Source organism: Cynocephalus volans, chromosome 13, assembly GCF_027409185.1.
Source record: "Cynocephalus volans isolate mCynVol1 chromosome 13, mCynVol1.pri, whole genome shotgun sequence".
NCBI classification, from domain to species: Eukaryota; Metazoa; Chordata; class Mammalia; order Dermoptera; family Cynocephalidae; genus Cynocephalus; species Cynocephalus volans.
In genome coordinates, this window is record NC_084472.1 from 68,919,811 (window position 1) to 68,936,607 (window position 16,797).

The following is a 16,797-nucleotide window of genomic DNA, read 5'->3' on the forward strand; positions in this document are numbered from 1 at the left end:
GTGTGCATGTGTCTGTCCTGGCACAAACACACATTCCCACTCATGTCCAAGGAGTTAACACCCACAAAACTATGGCGATGAATAAACTGTAGAGAACAATTATGCCTCAGCATAGAATAGTATGTTAATATTAACTAGCAAATTGTCTTTTGGGATTAAAACAAAAAGTCTACTTTCAGTGTTATTTAATTGATAATACAGCTAGTTAGACAGATTTATATTCCAAATTGATTAAATCATTAAATGAGTGATTATGATTAAACCTTAGTCTTCATTGCATATCTACTTGATTCTTTCTGTATTGAAGTAATAATCTCAAGGAGTGAACTTAACCCTAGAATAGAAAAATAAAGACAGCAAAAATATCTAAAGTCAGCTTTACTTTTTAATAATGAACATTTTGACATACCATTGGGAAATAAGATTAAATATAATTTGGTTAAAATTCTCTTTACTAATGTGTTCTTTTAAAAGAAAAACAGTAATGCTCTTAAGTAAAGGGGAGACTCTCTTTTGATTACTATAGTTATTCTGCCTTCCTGTGTTTACTATTTTTTTCTAATCTTAAAATAACAGTTTTAACTTCCAAAATGTCACAAGCTTAAATTTTTGTTACATCAACACGTTTTGGAACAAAGCCGGCTGACTCGGGCAAAACTCTTGAAAGACTTGTTGCATTAAATGTCTAAATTAGTGAGGTAGATAAAGATAGATACAAATGATTTATTATATTTCTGGAGAAGTATTTTATAAGTTCACTGACTCTCTCTAAGGTTAGCATTTTTATTCTATTTTGCCCTTCTTTGCGAGTCTTATAGGATGAACTGCCTAGCTGGCCAGCACTTATTGCCTAAATATGCTACACTAGAAAGATATATTGCATTTATAAACTATACGGCAAAATGTTAGCTTGTGTAAAAATGCTAAAAAAAAATGAGCATTTACACACTTTTAACAAATGCTTAGTCCACCAAATCTGTCTCTAATTGTTACAGGGATTTCCAGTCCAGAGCTACCATTAAAGATGAATAATATGAGTTTTTGTAAAATTTCTTTAGCAATCCCTAGACTTCCTTTTTTATGCCATAAAAGTTTGAGAAACATAAACAGCACTGAATTGCTTTTGGTCCTGAGTAATGTCGATTTTATTGTTACTTGGGACCTTCAGTATGTTCAAGGAAGCCATTTTATTCATATTATTAAATAGGAAGTGATTAAAGAAGACCCTTATAGAATCAGGTAAAGCCAATTCAATATCCTTAAGTTGTTAGAAAATTCAATATGTTTTATTTAGGCAGAATCATATATACTGTATATTAACTATTCCAAGCAATCTTACCCAGCTCAGAAAGGCCAGATGTATGGGAATTGTAAAAAATCAGGATATGCATAAAAACTGTTCAAGTGCATAAAGCAGCCCCATCTGGAAGACATCTACCAGAAATGAAGTTGTACAAAACCATTCCATTGATAATAAAGCTAATTTTTATGGGTCTGACAAGTATGTAATTATGTTCAGTGGTGCTTTTCAGATTTTATCACAGTCAATAAACCGCAGTGGTAATTTCATTCCCATTTGACATATTTACATGGAAACATTTGATTGGAGGAATTAGTAACCCTGAAAGCCTTGATAGATATGTTTTAATGATCTGTGACCTCTGCAGTCCCTCATCTGTTTATTGTTGCAACAGGCGAGAAGTCGTTTCTGTGTGACCTCTGTGGCTTTGCCGGCGGGACCCGGCACGCCCTCACGAAGCACCGCAGGCAGCACACAGGTCAGTACGAGCCTGTCCCTGGCCAAGCCTCTGCAAAGGCCAGAGTGAGGCATTCAAAACCCCAGCCACTGTTCTCATCACTATTGATTAGTTTCTGTTTAATTTTTATAAAATCTGTGTACTTGAGGGTCTACAGAAAATTCTGTTTGAATAATGTAAGATTTTAAATGGTCTATTAAAAATATATTTAAAAGTAGACATATTGCATATTTTAGGGATCAGGTATCCTCAATAAATTCATGTTAAATAGGAGGAAAAAAAACCAAAACAAAACAGTTTGGCTCCCAAAGCCCAGATATATGAGGCTGTTTTCTCTTAGGTAAGACTATTCCTTAGGTGTCACAGGTGCAGACTGGGGAGTCCTTGTCAGCCTGTTTCCCTCTCAGTCATTGTCTCTCCCCACCTGGTACCTCCTCTCCCGCCTCCCTGCACAGCTTCCTGCAGGATGCCTGTCCACCACCCCCTTCCTGTCTATCTCTCTGCCTCCCTCCCTCCCTTCACTCCTGCCCATCAGTCTGCCAGTAGATGTGGTTTGAAGTCAATCATTCTTGCTTTTAAGAATGGATAGCAACAAAGAAGCAACATAAGACCTAACTATGGATATTGAAGAGGGTGTTTTTTCCATGATGTGCATTCTTGGTGATTCAGTAAAATAAAATAGATTCCTTGATCAGGAACATATAAGGCTGAAAAGTTTTAAACATTTATCAAATTTTACTACCTACTTTGTGTAGTGGGTCTTATAAGTAATTATTTTCATAATTCTAATTTATATATGCCTGGGACAGTACTGATTTATGGCCTTGTAATTATTTTTGTCCCTTGTAATTATTAATAGAACTCCTTTTTACTCTCAAATGCGTCCCAGTTAGGTAAGTCATGTGGTAAAACAGTTGGTAACTGAATGTTGTACTTTTCTTTGGGTACCATGAGAATGGTTGAGTTTGACAGTCACACTCAAAAATGGTATGAAGTTAAAGTACATAAAATATGTTATTCATGATACACTATGATTGTTGATATGTTATATTTAGCAGTTATATATAGATAGCTTCAGTGTGCAATATGTTATTTGTAAGATCAGTGAAAATTAATGCCAGCCATTCCTTTTAGATCTTGAATGTATATGATTAAATTTCTATATGCAATAAGAGTTATTGTTGAATCAAAGGGAAATTTCCAATGTTTAGCATAACATTGGAAACAAAAACTTAACTTTGAAAACATAAAACTCCATTTTAAATTTATAGAAGCTACCTGTGCATGCACTATTTTAACCTACTGACTTAAAGATTCAGTTTAAGTGATGACAGGAGGGGCCCAGTGGGTGGCAGTCATCCTTGACCACTGTCACAGAGAAGTTGAGAATAGGTGTGGTAACTGTGCTCATGTGGGCTTTTTCATGCTTAATGTTTTCAGTTTATTGATGCTCAGATTGTTAATTTAAATGTCATTGTAGCTCACCTCATCCCACCTGGTGTGGCCCCCAAGGGACAAGAGACTTCCCTTTTGTGCCACCTCTGCCAGAGGGTATTGCCCCTCTTGCCACCTCAGTGGAGACAGCAGTGCTGTGATCACAGGCGTTCAGGTGATAGATCGATCAAGAAGCCTTCATCAAGCTGGCTCAACTTTATATTTTATGTCAGGTCCAGAGGCTCCTTATTACTTTGCTATTAACTTTATACCATATAGGACAATGTCTCACAGACAGAGGTATCTGTCTTTTTGGCATTTATCTGCCTCTGTGGCACAAATCATACATGATTTGTTAACACCAAAATCACTTCTTTAGACTGTTTGCTTCAACAAAAGAGCTTAGTACAACTCAGTCTAGGCACTTCGCTTTTATGCTGGGTTTAAAATATTTAAGCAACACATAACTCTCCCCACCCCAAGGCCAGACTTGTATGTTGTGTTGGAAATCTATATTTCTCTGATGTGTTCCTCTTTGACATGGTTTACCTTTTTACCACAGAGTGCCCAGGCAAATTACAATGAGCTTGGAAAGGGATAGGTATCAGAAGTGTTCCAAATGGCGTAAATAATTCCCTACTGCAATACAGACTGTCTAGGGGGCTGACACAAAACATCTTCCATTCTAAGATTTACTTTTATCACCTGTCAGAGACCCTTGATTCAAGGGCACAGTAGCAAATCCTCATGTGTCGTTGGAGAGTCTTGCCCAGCTTAATAACCACCAGCCCGCCCAAAGGAATGTGAAGTGTGAGTTTCTGTGAGACATGGTCAGCCTGTCTGACAGATGGGTGACACACAGAAGGACACCACACTGTGTCCGCAGCCATTCAGGTGCCCTTGCTTCATTTTTCTTTTACTTTCCTATCAGTGGCACCTAAGCTGCAAAATATTCCCTTATAGTCATTTTGGCCAAGATTATTGCTTGTGAAGGAAAGTATGAAAAACAACACAGTTTAAACTAATATGTACTATTATGTCATGTAAGGAAAAAATAGGATGAAAGGAAATTTCATCCTTGTTCTGCTTTTTTGAATAGGATATTTAAAGATAGCCCTGTGGACTTACAGATAACATCATTTGGAAGTAGTTAATAGCTTACTCATAGATGTGTTCATCCTTCTGGCTTTGGGATGACAAAGGATTCAGAAGTACTGTTCCCAAAATGCACCAGATCTGTTCAGCTCACCATCAAAAATGTTTTCTTTAGCAGCTCTGTGCGCCTCTTCATGTAGTACTTGTCTTATTTCAAACAGTTAACAAATATTTAACAAAATGAAATTCTTATTTCAAATTTGTAAGATTTTCTTTCAAACTTTACAATCTAGAAGTTAGGTTTTTATTTTTGACTATATATCGAGACTACCAAACAAGAAATTCCTTCTATATTTCTACAGTATGTTTTCCTGCAGAAGTTACCTATAAATGATTTTAAAAATTTTACCAGATTACATATTAGAACAATAGTGCTAAACATGTAACAAAACAGATGAGTTACAAATTAACTATTATATACAGATTTTAATAAATGTATGTAGTTTGTATAAAGTGACATGGAATTCTTACCCTATCAAGATCTCAGATATGTGTGATCTTTCCTTAGCATAGCATTTTACGTAGCATGATATTTTTGTAACATTGTATTTTTACGTATCAGCTTGTATATAATTTAGAATTTCATAATATTACACAGTTTAATCTATAGTGTCAAGGTAAATAGGAAGTGACAGTTTATAATTTATTGCAGTCTAATACTAACATAATATGAACTTTAAGTTATTAGAAATAAAGAGAATATAAATGCCACTATTCTTTAAAGTATTGGTTCTAAGTTTAAAATTTTTTACATAAAAATGCCCAGGAAGTTTAAATGAAGTAAGCGACACTAAACACATTTTTAAAAGAGCTTATGTTAAATTCCCAAACCAAGAAAATTAAGTCTGAAGATCTTAGATGACATTTAATTTATACCACTGACTTAGGCATTGAGGTCCATAATGTCACCCCTTCAAATACCTCCCAAATCCATGAAAAATGGATAGCTTTAAGGTGTATACCAAGGCTATTACAGTAAATAAGGTAGCAGTGAGTTATAACACCAAAACATTTTACCGTCCTTTAGGTTGAATGGAATGCTAGACACCAGAATATAATTTTGAATTTGCATAATGAACAATATCTTCAAATTGATTGAGTACTTAGATTCATCATGGTAAAATTGAAAGGTTTATACTACCTAACTTGAAGTCTTATTATACAGCTACCATAATCATGACAGTACTGTATTGGTATAAAAATGGACCAGTAAATCAGTGGAACACCATAGTGTTCAGAAACTGACCTGTACCTATCTTTGTCAATTGTTTTCAAACAAGGCACCATATTTAGAGATAAATCTAACAAAGGATGTGTACAACCTCTATAGTGGAAACTTCAAAACACTGCTGAAAGAAATTAAGGAAGTCCTAGACACCTATACCATGTTCATGGATCAGAAGACTTAATATTGTTAAGATTTCATTTCCTCCTACATTGATCAATCTAAATCCAATCAAGCTTTTTAAAAAAATAAATAAAGAAGCTGATTTTAAAATTCATGTGAAAATGCAGAGTTCTGCAGTAGTCAAACAACATTGAGAAAGAACAAAGTTGGAGGACTTTAAGACCTATTATAAAGCTACCATAATCAAATTATTCTGATGTTGGCATCATAGTAGACAAAAATGTCTGTGCAACTGAGTAGAGATTATAGACATAGACCTACTCCTACGTGGTCAATTGGTTTTTGACGAAGGAACAAAGACGATTTATCTTTTCAACATACACTGTCGAAAAAATTGGATATCCATATGTAGTAAAAATGAACTTTGATCCTTACTTCATACCGTATACAAATTTAAAATAATCATAATCTAAATGTAAAACTTACAACTGTATAAATTTTAGAAGAAAAGAGAAGAGAAAAAGTTTTGAGACCTGGATTATCAAAGATTTCTTTGATAATGATATCAATATGACCCATAAAAGATAAAAAAGATAACTTGAAAAATTATAAGTTGATAAATTGAAAGCTATAAAGTAATAACTTCTCTTCAAAATGCACTGTAAAGAGAATGAAAAAATAAATCACAGGCTGGGAGAAGATATATCCAAATCACAAATCTTATGAAGGATTTCTGTGCAGAATGTGTAAAGAAGTCTCAAAAGACAATTCTGAGGAAACAGACAACCAATTAAAAAAAGATGAAGAGGTTTGAACAGATACTTCACCAAAGAATATAAACGTGTGGCAAACCAGAGGTGGGCAAGGTAGAGCAGGGGGGGAGAGTTAGCAAGAAATTGGTAAAGGGCCACAAAAAATGATTATATTGTATAATGTTGAATATACTAATTATCCTGATTTGAGCATCATATATTGCATGTATTGTTATTGATATTCAACACTGTACCCCACAGGTATGTACAATCAATTATATTTCAATAAAAAAATTTAAGAAGTGTGGCAAATAAGCACATGAAAAGATTCTCAGCATCCTTAGAGAAATGCACATGTAAAGTGCTGACCACATCACGTGTTGGTGAGGATGTGGAACAAGGCAGTTCTTACACACAGCTGGTGAGAATGGTCTAACTAGTTTGGAAAACAGTAAGCAATTTCTTACACAGTGAAAATATACCTACCATATTACACAGCCATCTCATTTTGGGGTGTTTACCCAAGAAACAAGGAAATGTATGTTCATGCAGTGACTTGCATATGAAGGTTCATAGCAGATTTATTCATTCTAATAGCCAAAAATGAAGACAGTTCAAATGTCCTTTAGTGGATTGATGGATAAGCAAACTCAGTATATCCCTATAGTGTAATATTGCTCTCAACAATGAAAATAAATGAAGTATTTACACCTGAAGCAACATGGATGAGTCACAAAGTAATTATGCTGAGAAAAAGAGGCCAGACAAAAGAGAACACATAGTGTATGTTCCCATGTACATAAATTTAGAAAATGCTAATAACTACATATAGTGATTGGAAGCAGATTTGTGGTGGCTTGGGGATGAGATGAGCAGGAGAGAGACAGGGTACCAGGAATCCTTTGGGCATGATGGTTGTGTTCATTCTCTTGATTGTGATGGTAGTTTTATCAATAGCAAAACTTATCAAATTGTGTACTGTAAATATGGATAGTTTTTGTTTTTACCTTTTTTGTTATACCTCTTGAAGCTGTTTAAAATGTTTTATACATTCTTCCTCGCGTGTTTGGTCTAGACAGACAACTGTCAAGTTAGTAAAATACTTAATACAGTGTGTGATTTCATCCAGACCAGTGCTCCCTTTGTGTTTTGTTTTTCATGTGAACTCTACTTCAACATCAGTGTGCAGTTAAATTACTGTTCATTGCATTTAATGAGCAAACTCAGTTCTTATAATGAACATTAATGTTCACAGATATGTTTACGTGAGGATGTTTATATGTTTCCGTGACATAGAACATTCCTGTGTCAAATTTGAAGAGATTGAGCTATTTTCCTTTAGCCTTACACAATATATAATATATTGTCTCAAATTAAGGCAAAATCTGCCGTCATCATGAAAGTGAATTTTTGTGTAAGTCCATTTATTACAGTTGAGTTGTGTATAGATAGCAATTTCAGTTACTTGACCAGAGGTTTAGAAACTGAGAACAAAGAGTTATTCAAGCAGACTTTGAGTGACCACTTGATTTGGGGTGTTGTAAATGGTATTTATCTTAAGGACAAATGGCTAAAAGAGATAAAAATCCCTTTCAACTCAGATTTTTACTCTGCTTTGTATATAATCTATTTTTCTTTTTTTTTTTTTTACAAGAATAAGTCAAATAGAGATATTTCTTGGCACAATCTGTTAAATGATGTCTTTATGTCATTAATTATTTTATGTGTGCTGGCTGTTTATCTTTTTACTGGTTATGAGCTCTTGATGAGAGCCATTTGTGTGCTCCTTGTTTTATCTTTGTGAGAGACTTGTTTACAGTTCTCAGTGTTTAGGCAGTTCTGTCATAATAATGATAAAAACAACTGGTTATTGAGCACTCTGCTAAGTGTGCTCTTTCTATATTTTTACTGTCTTTAATCCTCTCAGTTACCCTGCATGTTTCATGGTATTACTCTCCTGATCTTGCTAAAGGAGTCTAACAGCAAGTGAAATATGGCAAAACTGGGGTCGGAATTGAAGTCCATCTGGCTTCATCTAACTACTCAGCTGTGCTGCAATGAGAGATAAAATACCATCAAATGAGATGTATATGCATTCAGTTAAATGTTACAATTATGGGTAAGACCCATAAAAATAGACTGAGAAAACACAGGATGATTTTCTACATGTTCTGATTTTCAGGACAGGTACCATTTTGTTGATAGCCAAATTAATGCTGAGTAATACTAAACCAAGATATTTCATTCTTCATTTACTAAATAAGTCAGTACACTTATAAAGCTATCACAAAAGCAAGAATGTAAGAAATAACAAGTAGATTTATTGAATATACATAAAATTAATCTATCATAATGCAGTATTTCTTAGGAAAAAAGTCTTAAGAACAATATTAGCATATATCAATTGTTTTTTTGGAAATAGGGGAGTGAGATTTTCTCTGGTTCCTCACTGTCCAATCAAAATGTAACGTGAGCTGTAAGAGGGGTCCTCAGAAACTTCACAGAAAGATTTATATTGTCTTTCGACTCTGTTTTTCCACAAACTTTTTGAAGTACTCTTATACATATGTAATTTTATATTTCCTGTTAGCCATATTAAAAAAAGGAAAAAGGTGAAATTATTTTTTGTAATATAGTTAATTTAACCAAATTTATCCAACGATTACCATTTCTACACTAAATCAATCTAACATTATTAGCAATATTATTGGGTTTGTACTAGGATTTTGAAATTTGGTGTGTATTTTATACTTCTAGCACATCTCAATTCAGAAGCTAAATTTTCATCTGAAACAAGTGATCTATATTTATATTTGATAAAACTTACTCTTCAAAAAGTAGTCACATTCCCATCTGTTCTAACCATATTTAAACATTTTTTAAACACCTGAGTCCAGTATTAGTTTTTAAGTTTAAATTTTCATTAGTTAAAATTAAATAGCCATGTTTCAAATGCTTGCCAGCTGTTGTAGCTACTGGAATTACAGACTGGTAAGACGTGATTCTTTGCCTCTGTGTGCAGGGGGAGGAGTGGTTAAGGGGGAGCAAGGCATCAGGTGAAATGAATACTGTGTTCAGGACACCAGCCACGCAACTGCATTACTGCTGTGTCCTGTGTGCCCTCGCACTTCCTCCTAGCTAAGGTGTTTATGTCTGCTGGTTATTCGAAGTAGTGCAGAACGCTTGTGGAAAAATAGAATTAAAAGATAATACAAATCTTTCTATGAACTTTTTGAAGACTCCTTGTATTATTTTACAAGTTGGTATATTTTAAAATGGTATTAAATATTATTTTAAATGTTTCTTTGAGGCCTCTTTTACTCCATGAGCTGTAACTTCTTTTACTTCTGATGCTCTTTTAAGTGGTGTTCATTTATAGCTTGATTTTATTTATTTTTCTTCATATTTAACATTCAAATTTTAATGTTTTATATTGTATATTCAAAGTATATCTCTGTTACGCTTTTCTATGGTTTAATCTCACTGAGATTTTTATAATGGCTGTAATGAAACATAGTTTGTTAAATCATTCCAAATACAGGAGCTAAACCATACCTATAATTTAGATTCCTGTTTGTATAAGTTTTAAAGTATGTATACCTTGTTTACATTCTAATACAAAAACATAAATCAGTGATATCTTTTATCTTTTTCATTCTGAAATATTCAAAAATCCTAAATGTGTGGAGTCCATTGAACTATATTTTTAACATTTCATGGAAATAAATTTTTTTAATTGTCAATACCAGGTTTAGCCCCTTATTTTCAATTATTATTATTCATATGCAACATTTCTTGATATATTACAGGAGAAAAGCCTTTCAAATGTGATGAGTGTAACTTTGCCTCCACAACCCAGTCCCATTTGACTCGGCATAAACGTGTGCACACTGGAGAAAAGCCCTACAGATGCCCCTGGTGTGACTACAGGTAATGATGCATCACTGAGCAGTAAAGTCAGATGGGACACCATGAGGATTAAAATCCTGTTGAATAACCAATAGAAGTTAGTTTTTCTAATGAACATGAATTCACATACTTTAAAGTGTACCTAATTTTAGTGACTATTTTTAATAGATATTTTTTAGAGCAGTTTTAGATTCACAGTAAAATTGAGAGGATGTACAGAAATTTCCCATTTACTCCATAGCCCCTCACATGCACAGCCTCCCACATTATCAATATCCCCACCAAAGTGATACATTTGTTACAATCAATGAACCTACATTGACACATCATTATTACCCAAAGTCCATAGTTTACATTAGGGTTCATGCTGCATGTTGTTCATTTTGTGGGTTTGGGCAAATTTATAATGACGTGTATCCACCTTGAGTATCATACAGAGTTTAGTGACTATTTAAAAAATATAAAGTTCTTTCCCATTTTTTTATCAAATTAACATTTAGGTTTTGTAATTATTTGTTACACCTGAATTTCCAATTATTTTATTTCATTGCTCAAAGTAAGGACCATTCCAATTATTCAGTACATGTATGGTATCTTATCTCCTATGAGTAAAGCACTCATTTAGACAATGGAGATTATATAAGAAATGTTTCCTGCCTTTTAAGGATGTTATAGCATAGTAAGTGACTTAATATCGATTTCAAAAATTATAATACATATTGGAATGGGTAAATAAAGAGAGGAGTGAGCACACAGACGAGGATCACATTGAGCTGAGATGAAGTACTCACAGAGGAGAGAACATCCCAGCTATGGCATAAAAGATGGTTAAATTTCAAGGACAAGTGTGTTCTAAGAGGATGGGGAGGTGCTTACACCATGAAGAATTTTTGTGCTGAAAGCATCTTGGAAGTCACGAATGTTCAGTCCACTTGCTGGGGTCCACAGTGGGAAAGTAATATCCACCAGGTTGCAGAGTCACTTAGTGGCAGCGGCAAAGCATTGGTGTAGAAAAGTGTGCGATATACGCAGGCAGTGCCAGATCATCTGCCTTTATCGTATGACAGGGTGTGTTTAGAGAGGTGTGGAGGAAGATGAGACAGGAAATAGAACATGCAGTCAGGTCAGGCTGCACTTGGAACTTGTGAGAGTGAGTTTGCACCCCAGGTGGTGGTTTGTGGGACACCAGGAAGTTTTCAGGCAGCTGGATAACATCTGTCTTAGGAAGCCTGAACTCGAGAGTGAGAACCTTCTTCATCCTGCACCCAAAGATTCCCATTGTCCTGACAAAGGTCACATGGATGTTGAGGGTATGTCTTTAAATGCAGCCCACTTGTGCTGAAATTTAGAATATGTTCATTAAACCTGAAGCCTTCTTTATTTTCTATTTTTTTGGAAGAATGAATTTCTTTTATTCCAATTGGCTATTTTAATAGATTAGATAAGCCTAATAATCAAGCAATTTCTACTTGATTTGTGCTGGGTACATATAATTTCAACAGTATTGAAGTATCATTATGCTGAAGGCTACTTTAAAAAGTAGACTTTTGTGTTCCTGTGGATGTAACTTGTGCATTCAGCAAATGTATTGCCAGAATCTCTCTTATCAGCCACATTATTGCATTAAGTTTTATGTGAAAGGTCATCGAATAGTAGAGAGATATTACAGATATATGTCATTTATTAATTATTCATTTATTCAACATTTTATGAGTTGTCTTTGCTTAACACTAGATTGGTGTTTCTTGAGAATTTGGTAAATGGCGATCCAATTAGAGGTGGATAAAGAAATTCTAAGGTGCTGATAATATGGGTTCTTTAAAAAAATAAACATTATGGAATGCTCTTTTTCTTTGTTAAGGAGATCATAACTGTAGTTGCCTCCCTATAAAACACAGAAAAGCAATTAGAAAATTATAAAAATTTTCTCTATCACTCTTAACTCTTAGTAATATATCCTTTCAGTGTGTACTCTATGCATAAAGTTTTTGTTGTTTTGTGGGGATTTTTTGTTTCTTTCAGTATAAATTTTATTTTTCTTACTTAACAAATTATAACTACCTTTTCCTTGTCAATAGTCATTTTCCTGTATAACTTATAAGTACATTTCATAATTAAAATTTGTAATATTTCCTTTATACTTATAATATTTATTTGTTATAACATTAGAAATAACATTATAAGACTGTTTTGACAAGCAAAAAATTTTTAATTGTGGGGAGTTACTGATAACAATGGCTACTGAATTAGCTTCAGTATGCAGTCTGGTATAAGTACGCTGCATGAGGATGTCGGTAAGAGCCCAAGCTGTATGAAGGATCCAGGCTCAGCACGCACTAACCATGTGGCCTTAGTCAAACTGTTTAACCTCTTGGAGTTGCCACTTCCTCATTAGTAAAATATGGATTATTACTGGACCACCCTCATAGGATCATTGTGAATATTAGATAAGAAACATTGACATTACTTAGCCAGAGCCTGGCACATTGGAGTCTTGATAAACATTGGGCCTAGTTTTCCTTGTCTCCTCAGGTGAGTATTTAGCATGGTTATAGGTTTTATTTCACCTTTTAATCTCTGGATACTGTTCAATGAGTTAATGCAGGAGTTCCAATGTCCTGAAGGTCTTTAATGTGTTAAAATTTCATTTATAATACAAGCCAAGATGGATTTTTAAATAGTTTTCAAAGTAGTTAAAAATTTATTAAATCCAAAAATCAGTTGCTGGGTAATTACTAGTTTGAAAACCACTCTTTTGCAGGATATGCTGTAGCTTCAATACGTGCATGGCCCAAGTTACACTGATAAACAGTAACCCATCATGAAGTTTTTAGACATGTATGCCATTTTCAGGCTTTTACTCTGAAAATGCTTGTACTTTAATCTTATGCATATCCTTAATTTTTTTAAGAGTAAATTCCTAGAGGTATGGCTTAAGGCTTTTGATAGTACTACTGCAAAGGTTGCTATTTGATTTTTTTTTTTTTTTTTTTCTTTCTCCGGTCAGTAGTGTGCTTTGATAGACTCTTGGTCTTTGTATGCATAAAAGTATTTTAAAATATTTCAGATTTTCTTGGTTAGAAAGTTGTTATTACTTTTTGCTGAGGTTGAGGTTATTGTACTTGTCCCCTATTCACATCATCTCCCCGAAATAACATCACCTGCTCTGAGTAGTGCGTGTGAGCCAGCTGGATCCCATCCATGTGATGCCTCTGTCAGGTCCTGCATCGAAAAGGAGATGGAGTTTGCTAAGTATATTGTTATTGTCTGTTGAATTAATACTTAGGACCTTTAAATCCAGTGATATCTATCACATTTCCTTTTCAAATGCTAGTGTCCTTTATAAAAAGATAATTTTTAACTTTATTAAAACTTTTGAATAATTTGATTATTATTGAAAGTGAATAGTTTGAACACTTTCTGTTCATCCAGCAGTTTTACCATTCTGTGTACATATGGATAGTTTTGCTTTTGCTAGTAAACAAAAGGCAAGTTAACTTTGACCGGGAGTACAAAAAACTTGCAAGTATAAGAATACTTCTGTATTTCAGCACTATGAATGAAATGTGGAAAGTAAAACAGATACCTTTGTTGATGAGAAAAAGATTTAAAAATGGGTAGATAGTTAAGTTCAAAAAGATTGTTTTAGTTGCATAGAGTAGGAGGAACAAGATACCATATCTGCTTCACATAAACAAAGGAAATGTCTTCTTTCACTGGATAAATAAATTTGAATACCTATGATTTACATAGATTTAAAATGCCTTTAAGATGATCGCATGTTTCCTAAGAAATTTATTTTATTTTCATATTTACCTTATTAGTAACTTTTCATAATATTTTATTGCTCAAAGTATTTAAATAACTTTTTCCCATTTTGATTTTTATTTGCTTTATATAGATAGATAAAAATTATTTCTGTAGAGTATTCCTTATCTTTGTCATTATTACCACTTATTTGCAGGTAAGTTACATCATTAGAATCTGAAATATTACTTAAATTTCATTTGAAAATATATTTCTCATGTTATAAATTGAACATTAGTTGAGAAATACTAGTAATAATTATCCATGAAAAATGCAAATATAGATTTGTTTACAAAAGAATTTTATAATTGGTCTTTTGAACCTGGGGCTATTTTTCAAGTTTGCATTATTAATTTAGGCAATGACATCTCATTCTATTCAGATGTAAACAAGTACTCCTTTCCTTAGCTTTTACTAACTAAAGTATCCAAATGTCTAATCCATTACATATCAGTATATTCCATTATTACTTCAAAACTTTTGCACCATTAATTACTATTCATTATAATTTCAGAGTAAATTTAGATACATAGCACACTGTCCTACGGTAATATTTATGCAGCAAGTTCTTTAAAGTTGTTTTTACAATAAAATGGAAACAGTGTAACATTTTTCTATATTCCCTTTGTTACGTATTGCCATCTCTGTATTAATGGGAGAAAGAAATAGAAAAATACTTTGTTATAGTAAATTTCCTTTCTAATAGTATAAAATCCTTACTTCCCCGTACGATTTGTTAATATCAAACTGCATTCTCTTTCACTTATCACACTGGCTTCCACATGAGAGTAGATGCCTTTCACTAAAGTGGCCACAATTGGACGTATATTTACATGGAAATTATCTGCCCATTGGCTTCCATTTTTTTCTTTAGGATTTATGGAGGAAATACAATAAATGCATATTAATAAACCACTGGGAAGTCACGGAAAGTAACACAAAATACTACCTGCAGTATTAAAAATATTAAGGATGATCCTATATTGTACTTTAAATGTCATTTAGTAGATATGGAAAACTAAAATTCAGTGCCAAACTGTGGCAGTTCCATCATTTGTGTACTGTATCCCTATGATCAAACTTGGGAGAGCAACTGGGTTTCTTAAGACTAGTTTTGGCCAGGTTTTTTTCTCAACTGCATTACTGCCTCAGGACTTTGAATCTTATACACTCTTCTTTAAAACTGATTTTTACCCTTCTACTTTTTTCTACTATTTTTCTTCTTTATTTATTACTGGAAATCATAGCCCTGAATAGAAATACCGTATCTTATAGAGCTGAAGAATAAAATCTACAATTCCTATCTCATATTAAAGATTCACCCTATTGTTTTGCTAAACTTGTAGGAGATACAGTTTGGTTTTTTTTTTTTTTTCCTACTTAATGGCTGACTTAGCTCTTAGCCGGTGTTTTCCATAGATGTCATTAACACATTAAAGTAGTTTTTGATCTCAAGAGGATTTTTCATTCTTTTTTGGGTGAGGAGTAGGCTAAAGATATTTGAAATAACATCTTAACTCAGGTGGTGATATCTCAACTAGAGATGTGCTTATCTTTTGTGATACACCCTAGTATCTCTCTTATTACTCATCTGAACATTTGGTTTAGTATTTCTAGTCAAATCTGGTAAGTTCTTACCCATGTGATTGGAGTAGAGAGAATTTGCTGTTTGTTGCCATCATTTGAAATCTGTGTGTATACTAAAAAATTTTTGTCAAAAAATACTTTTAATTTGATAGAATTCTATCAACTTTGTATATTCCAGAAATCATTTTTAGGGAAGTTTTTAAAGATGTAATGAGAAAATACTTGTATTTATAGTCTTTGCTTACTTACTCTGAACATTTGTATTAATTTCTTAACTATTTCTATAAACTATCTCAATTATGAAAAATTATTTTCAGATCATAGATAATAGTATACATTTTTATACACTTACAGAATCATTTTATGTTTATATGTAATTAAATAACAAAGCAAACCTTCTTAGATATTACGGCATTAACTATTCAGCATACAAGGGGATTCATTGTTCTTGTCTTGCATTTGTTTCAGCAGCATCCTATGTTAGGGAGACTAACTCCACAGGGGATAATTTTCTCCTTTTGGATAATCTCTTCAGAGAGTTTCAGTCTTCCTTTGGCTTCCTGTGCAGGTTCATAGATTATACCAGGAGAAGCAATGGATAGAACAAACTTGGTTTTGCCAAGTTTGTTACTGAATAGTGATAATGAGAAAAAAATAGCTCTTTTTCTTTACAGCAGTATGTCATATACACAAAGTGAGAAAAGTGAAATTATACATACCAAAATGAATGGCACAAAGTTTATTTTCCTGAGGAATGAGAGGCAGCATTTATTTGTTTGGGATTATTTTGAAATTCTCAAAGAATAAAGATACTACATAAAGATAATCCAATGAAAAAAATCTTGTATTATTATTAGATGTAACTTATATTTAAAGCAATTTGATTGATTCCACAAACCTAGTTATATCAAAGTAGACTTTAAATCAAAACTATTTTTGCCATTTAAAGTACCATTCAATACTGTTTATCTTATATATCTCAAGTGTATATCTCTTTATATTTTACTGTATTGTAACTGCTAATCCAGTTAATGGAATAAAAAAAAAA

The 16,797-nt window shown here is 33.2% G+C and overlaps 1 protein-coding gene across 1 annotated transcript in view; it reads left to right on the forward strand.

Moving 5' to 3' along the window:
- The window catches only part of ZNF407 (zinc finger protein 407), a 445,122-nt gene that overhangs the window by 257,881 nt on the left and 170,444 nt on the right, over window positions 1-16,797 (forward strand). The window contains exons 6-7 of the mRNA XM_063077217.1: window positions 1,695-1,778; window positions 10,256-10,376. Coding sequence (XP_062933287.1) covers window positions 1,695-1,778; window positions 10,256-10,376 — 205 coding nt within the window. The remainder of the gene's footprint in view (window positions 1-1,694; window positions 1,779-10,255; window positions 10,377-16,797) is intronic.